Below are 6,950 nucleotides of genomic sequence, written 5' to 3'. Positions count from 1 at the left end.
GAATCCACTGGACCCGGAGCCCATGAGTAGGAGCTTGCCTCTCTCATACACGCCCTTATGAGTCAACCTTTGCCCGTGACTTTTTATTTTTAGAACGCCACGAGTTCCTCCTGCTCTGCACACACTGTTTTAAAAGGCCAATCAGAATAAAGTCATTGTCTAACGAAGACAAATAAGCAGTAACACTGTATTTAAATCGTGCAAATTTATGTAAATTTATGTAAATGCGAGTCTCCTGCTCAAGGCCTAGGGCTCGTTCTAAAAATAGAAAGATTCGCGCAAAGGTTGACTCAAAGATCTACTGCATATGGAGGCTCCTACTAACAGCCTCCTGGTAATACGTAGTGATAATGAACGCATTGTGTTAAGCAATAAGGGCGTTTCATATGGTAACATGACATTGCTGTTATGTGATACAGTGTTGTGGAGGCAATCCTTCTAATAGTACAATCTCTTGAAAGTGTTTAAACTGCTTTGAGCAGCTTCATTCACTTTACACGAGTTAGAAAAGGGGGGAGAGCTACAAGCAACTAAACACGAAATATTGGGTGTTTTTGGATGACTGTCGTTTTGCTATGGTGACGTATTGCGTCGTGATAATGAACGCATCGTGTTACTAAAGCAATAAGGGCGTTTCATACGATAACTTGACATTGCTCTTATGTGATACAGTGTTGTGGAGGCAATCGTTCTAAATAGTACATTTTCTTGAAAGTGTTGAAACTGCTTTGAGCCACCTTAAGCTGCGTCGCTATTGAGGTGTGTTTTGGGGAAATTTCCTCGCGAATTTTTTAAAGAATACTGCAAGTTAATTTCCGATAGCATGGAGCTAAAATAGATCCTACTCACTTCTTCATTTCGTTTATTCTTTGTAGATCATGTGACAATACTTAAGAGAGAATTTTCTGTTGTGACAAATCTATATATTTAAAGTGCGGGTTTTTGGCTAAAATTGAGAGAAGTGATCCTCGCACTTTAAGTCCACCTAAACCAAAAAATATACTTTTCTCTTAAAAAATTAAGCGTAGTTTTGGGAGCATTCTAGCGCCAATTTTTTATCCGACTGGCTAAATACTAGATTTTCTGTGCCCCTTTAAACATCACGACCGCGCAAAAGAGGTCTGGGAAGAGCGATGGTAGTGACGTCAGATTGAGAGCCCACAGGATACAAGCTTCACCAAACTCGTTCCCAGGGGACCCTGGGAACGAGGTGGAAGCTTTATTTGCTTTCTCCTTGATAGAGGAGTTCTTTTAACGTAACGTTAAAAATGTCTTGCCCCTCGTCAGATTCTGACGCTGGTCATTATTCCGAAGACTCGAAAATGGATTACGACATAGAAATGGAAGACGATGGTCATGATTTATCTCCATCGACATCATATAGCCTCGAGCGATGAAGATATCATCGACGACCCAAAGGCTGACAAGGAATGGACTGCCAATTACGAAAAAGGAAAAACAAGCTGGCAAAGCACTAGAACGACAACTGAAGGCCGATAAATGTGAGGGAAACGTTGAAGTGGCTTATATAGTGGGAATACTTGCGTATTCTGCATTCGCCTTTATCGCACAGCAGCCATCTTGGATTGACGTCATGAACTTTTGACACCAATGCGAGGCCACGCGTGTAAAGGTCAACTTCCGGCGATTGAGGAGACAAGATCATGCCGAACAGAGATCATTGTTGCGTGCCGCAATGTCAAAATAATCGCGCTAAAAAAGTTCCAAACCTCACCTTTCACCAATTTCCCAGTGATAAATTCATTCGAAAGCAGTGGCTTGTGAAAATACGGCGAGACGTGGGCAAAACTTTCCAGGTAAGTTGGCTAAGTTGTCGATGTCATCTTAGCGCACGTGTGTTTACAATAAATATTATGATCTGTTTCATCTATAGATAACAAACAGCACAAGAGTATGTTCTGTACACTTTAAGGAAGGGGATTTTAAGACAACTTTAACAGGGAAGCGTGTTCTGGAGAAGCATGCAGTTCCGAGTATGTTTAGCTGGTCAAGATCACCAAAGAAAAGAAAATCTCCAAAAAAACGAGAACCACCACCTGCACGAGTGAGATTATTTGATGTAAGCCTTCCATCGTTCCCTGTTACTGTCACAGGTAAATTTTGTTGTCAGTATTTCTTTAAACATTCACTGGTTAAAATTGTAAAATAATCAGAGGTATTTTTATGTTTTCATTTTAATCCATAGCTTCAACTTCCGGCCAAGCTTGTGTTGAGGAAAGTTCTGTGGAGGTCCAACCGGAACTGTCATCCCTTCCTGTTGTTGTAGACTCCGCTGAGCCCATATACACTGTCACTGTCACAAGTAAATATTGTTTTCAGTATTTCTTTAAACATTCCTTGGTTAAAATCGTACAATAATCGGACGTATTTTCATGTTTTTCATTTTAATCCATAGCATCAACTTCCGGCCAAGCTTGTGTTGAGGAAAGTTCTATGGAGGTCCAACCGGAACTGTCATCCCTTCCTGTTGTTGTAGACTCCGCTGAGCCCATATACACTGTCACTGTCACAAGTAAATATTGTTTTCAGTATTTCTTTAAACATTCCTTGGTTAAAATCGTACAATAATCGGACGTATTTTCATGTTTTTCATTTTAATCCATAGCATCAACTTCCGGCCAAGCTTGTGTTGAGGAAAGTTCTATGGAGGCCCAACCGGAACTGCCATCCTCTCCTGTTGTTTCAAACTCCCCCGAGCCCATATACACACCTACCTTGAATTGCCACGATTATATTTTTTCTGGTGAGCCTGCCAAGACCACAGAGGAGCTGCTTGAAGCAGCAAATCAGAGAATTGAGGAGTTGGAGGCAGCACTGGATAAGCAAACAATATATATACAACTAAAAATGAAACCCAACAGCATCATTAGGTTTTACACCGGTTTTCCTTCTTTTGATGTTCTTGTTGCGACATTTAGAGCTCTGACTCCCACCGCACAGAATATGTATTCTTGGTCCCAAATGCAACGCCTTAGAAATAAAGGGATAAGGAAAGTTGAAGGCCTTAGGAAAACTATGCAAGGCTGCAAACTAAGTTTATTTGACCAGTTTTATTTAGTTCTTCAAAAGTTGAGGGTTGGTACCTTAAACCAAGTACTAGCTGATAGCTTTAACATTTCCCAAACAACTGTAAGCAGGGTTTTTATATCCTGGATAAATTTTCTTTATTTCATGCTTGGGAGTACTTGTATCTGGCCATCTAGGGCAAAAATCCAGAAGAACATGCCCACTTGTTTCAAGTCCATGTACCCAGACTGCAGGGGAATTATTGATGCATCTGAGATAAAGGTTCAGGCACCATCAAGTTTAGTCTTAAATAGTGAAATGTACTCGTCATATAAGAGCCACACCACCTACAAGGGCAATGCTGTTATTTCACCTTCAGGGGAAATAATTCACATCAGTTCTTTATTTGAGGGGTCAATATCAGACAAAGAGCTGGTAAGGCAGTCTGGGCTTCTACCACTTCTCCAGCCTGGGGATCAGCTTATGGCGGATAAAGGTTTTGTTATTCAGGATCTTTTAACTCCCCTTGGATGTGAAGTTGTCATGCCCTCATTTCTTTCCAGTAAGAGGCAGTTTTCTAAAAATGACCTCCAAGAAAGCAAAAAATTACACAACCTGCGTGTTCATGTTGAAAGGGCGATTAGGAGAGTTAAAGAGTTTCATTACTTTGATCGGGTAATCCCCCTCACTGTTGCAGGAAGCATAAATCAGATATGGACTGTAGCTTGTTTAATAACCAACTTTCAGGGGCCCTTATTTTATGAACGGTAAACTTATTTTTTTTCAGATGAAGTAAAAGTGTAGTTGTGCACTTGATAAACTTTGGTAGTCTTAAAAAGAATATAAAAATTAAACCATATGATGAGAACCTTTCCCAACATCATACTGTAACATGTTATGGACTAGAATCCTGTTAACCAAAGAGAATACAATCCCTTTACTTTAACTAAAATAGATTTGTTCACATTTTCAAACAACATTATTTTATATTTATCAATTAAATTGGATGTTTAGCTTCCTTCAGCAAAAAATGGTTTGCCTGTTATTAGTTATAGCATAGTTATTGCTCATCATTAATGTTCACTGTACAGAAGACAAATGAAAGTTGAAATAAAACATGTTGAGTTTTTCAAGCATTTCAGAAAAATAATCAGCATCATAGTAAATTCTCTCACAATGAAACTCTTTGCGACAATAAACAAAAAAATCCTCCCATGCACTACCTGTTAGTCCTATACAACCCATGGCTTGGTGATAATAAGCATGGGTCTTTCTTAAACTATAGGTACCACTTCTTTCATTTACCTTTAGATACTTAAGGTCTGACAAATAGTCAGACATGGAACATTTAATTTCCAACAGACCCCATGAATGATTTTCTGTTGCATCATAAACCCTTCTATCTGGGCTACAGCCTAGGTGTGGGAGGGAAGGGTTTATCACAAAGCCCACTGGAAAAACATTTCTACCAAACTGCTGGACATATTGTTGAGCTGCTTCTTCCTCATGCTCTATGCCATACTTCATTGCTGCTGTTTGCACAACTTTGCTGTTCAGAAGCCTGGCTGAAAGTGTTTCGTGATCCTTTCTCCTGGAGCAGATTTGCTTGAAGTTTGAGGCTGTTAGACGATGCTTTCGTAGTCGGTGCCAGTCCTTAGAAGCAGATTGTTCTCTGGTCTGCTCTTCATATTCTAGGGCCTGTTCCATGGTGACAGTCAGGGAATCATAGTGCAGTTGTTGTTTCTCAGACAGTACAGTTGGAGGGTGGGTAAAAACTGGAAGCTGAAAGTCAGGCACAGGAAGACTGAGGTTTGTTGCAGCTGCAGTCTTTTTACTTGGAAGGGACTGTTGGTAGGATAAAACAGATCCTTTGGGAACTAGCCCATAGTTGCTCTCTGTTAATAGGACATCTTCGTCATCATCTGGCCATACTCTCAGAAAACCAGGCTTAGGATTAAGCCCCTCAAATATTGGACTTAGGATCGTTGGTAAATCAAGGGACCAGAGTGGTTCTTCAAAAGGCTTATAAACAGTACTTGTCACACCAGAGACTTTTCGTTTCTTTTTTACTTGGGCTGACTGCTGGGTGGGATTCTTTAATTTTTGTACAGTGACATCCATAACTGGGCGAGGCTTGACACCATCTGCTCGGTTAGGGATATGCCAAGTCTGAAAATCAAACATTAAAATATTGCTTGATAAATTCTGGTTTGGAAGATAAAAATAAGACATTTTCCCAGGTTAACTTTGCTTTCATTCGTTATGCACTATTGCTTTCAACTTTGGAACCTTGCATTACCAATAATTCTGATTATCATTTGATGCAATTTTTTTCCTTTCCTTCCTTTCATTATTTGTCTTGGCCTTCAGCTTCGGCTTCAGCCTTAATTGATCTGCTCACCACTGACAAATCACGATATTTAGCTCAACCTCGTCCAATAATTATCATTTATTGACACAAATGTCACATGTCTAGTGTGTAATCTCCCATTCTAACCTGAGGTCTCGATGTTTTAGATATAACTGGTGGCACACTTTTCATTCCTAGCATCTGGTAATGCGCCAGCGTGTACATTAAGCCGATGATATGATGGCAAAGCCCCTGGCCAGCAGCACAACTGCAACGAAACGAATCGACGCAAGGCTCTCTTTCACGTTTGAACACGACAAGAAGATTGTGCGGCTCTTCATTTTTCTTCATGCTTCTGTAGCACTTCGCACGAATCGTGACTCCCTCATCATCATTCATAGCAAGTCTAACTGCAAATTAATGCGCAAAATATAAGTCATAGTATTTAGCTCAAAAGATTAAGGACCATTGAGCTACTGCTTGATAACAAGAAAAACATGGCGAACGCTCAACCTTTATACAAACACACCTTCGACATCGTGAATGTAAGACTCGTGGAAGAATTTGTATCCTCTTGTCAGCGTTGCCTTAATCGGAAGATGGTCTGACGCAAATTTTTCAATAAAAGCGTTCGTAAATTTGGGTATGGTATGAAGATTTTTGTGCCAAAACTCAGCAGAACTTTCACCTTGCTTGTCCGCCATGATTGTTTGCTTTCCACGCGTGGCCTCGGTTTGGTGTCAAACGCTGTGACGTCAAAATCAAGATGGCGGGCTGTGATTAAGGCGAATGGTGATCTCTGTGCGCACCTACCGAGACTGCTTTCGTTGATTGTATGTTTCTTGTTTGGCTGTTACTTCTTGCATCGACAGTTCATCATGATTTGCTCCTTTTATTCATTCGTTGACTTCTGTATTGTGTAGGTGCAAGTGTGGAAATTGTCACACTCTCGATTTTCTTCAAAACATTAGCGAGTACTATTGCTGCAGGGAGTTGGAAGGCTGTTTAGAGTCTTGTGAAAGTGACCTTGTCCTTCAAAATGTTGGCCCCGGCGTTAAATTGTCCTGTGTGATTCAACATCCCAGGATTTGAACCCGTTTGCCTTCAGAAATGAAGTCTTAAGTTAACAGCCGGAAAATGAGGAGAAGATCCCGTCAAGCTTAAATAAAAGAAACCTCTGTTATTTTTGGTAACATGGGAGTAAATAATAAATACTTTATTTATCCACGGTTGTCTCATCAGGCATATCTATAATAATTAATTAAAATTTAAAATTGAAAATTACAATTATATATTACTACTTTTTACTTATTTACTAATATACAATATAAAACCCTGCTTTCCACGAGAGCCGTGCATTTCTAATCTAAAAAGTATAACTAATTGTAGTAAAATGACCCGACTACCGCAGCCCAGGCTGCGACCAAAACCACTATGTTTACCTGGTAGAAACCACTTTCTGTGGCTAATGTTGTTTCCATGTCCACATTTATTGAATAGAGGATCATCTACGTTTTCGTGCTTGTTTACAATATGGCTTAAGAAGGACTTGAATTTAGCCCAAATGATCCTT

The 6,950-nt window shown here is 39.9% G+C and overlaps 3 protein-coding genes across 3 annotated transcripts in view; 1 reads left to right on the top strand and 2 right to left on the bottom strand.

The window, feature by feature from the left end:
- The first annotated feature begins 2,464 nt into the window (after positions 1-2,464).
- On the top strand, positions 2,465-3,798 carry LOC138025454 (uncharacterized). The gene is made up of 2 exons (XM_068872661.1): positions 2,465-2,533; positions 2,627-3,798. The coding sequence occupies exon 2, from the start codon at positions 2,665-2,667 to the stop codon at positions 3,796-3,798; it is 1,134 nt and encodes a 377-aa protein (XP_068728762.1). The 5' UTR covers positions 2,465-2,533; positions 2,627-2,664.
- A 216-nt stretch (positions 3,799-4,014) lies between these two features.
- LOC138025453 (uncharacterized) lies at positions 4,015-6,081 on the bottom strand. Its single transcript, XM_068872660.1, has 3 exons — positions 5,907-6,081; positions 5,525-5,787; positions 4,015-5,196 (listed from the first exon to the last, which is right to left on the bottom strand). Exons 1-3 carry the CDS (start codon positions 6,079-6,081, stop codon positions 4,108-4,110), a joined length of 1,527 nt encoding a protein of 508 aa, XP_068728761.1. The 3' UTR covers positions 4,015-4,107.
- A 527-nt stretch (positions 6,082-6,608) lies between these two features.
- The window catches only part of LOC138025452 (uncharacterized), a 2,776-nt gene continuing 2,434 nt past the window's right edge, over positions 6,609-6,950 (bottom strand). Inside the window, exon 6 of the mRNA XM_068872659.1 lies at positions 6,609-6,950. This exon is cut by the window's right edge and continues 121 nt beyond it. The gene's annotated coding sequence lies outside the window, so the exon portion shown is untranslated.

This window comes from Montipora capricornis, chromosome 12 (assembly GCF_036669925.1).
Source record: "Montipora capricornis isolate CH-2021 chromosome 12, ASM3666992v2, whole genome shotgun sequence".
Lineage (NCBI taxonomy): Eukaryota > Metazoa > Cnidaria > Anthozoa > Scleractinia > Acroporidae > Montipora > Montipora capricornis.
This window is presented reverse-complemented; position numbering and strand designations above follow the sequence as displayed.

Bases quoted from the DNA above. Each gene is read 5' to 3' on its own strand.
- LOC138025454 (XM_068872661.1), top strand. From the start codon at position 2,665: ATGGAGGCCCAACCGGAACTGCCATCCTCTCCTGTTGTTTCAAACTCC.
- LOC138025453 (XM_068872660.1), bottom strand. From the start codon at position 6,081: ATGGCGGACAAGCAAGGTGAAAGTTCTGCTGAGTTTTGGCACAAAAAT. The intron at 5,788-5,906 runs GTGTGTTTGTAT...ATTAATTTGCAG, and splicing joins TTACATTCACGATGTCGAAG to TTAGACTTGCTATGAATGAT. The intron at 5,197-5,524 runs GTTAGAATGGGA...TTTGATTTTCAG, and splicing joins CTAAAACATCGAGACCTCAG to ACTTGGCATATCCCTAACCG.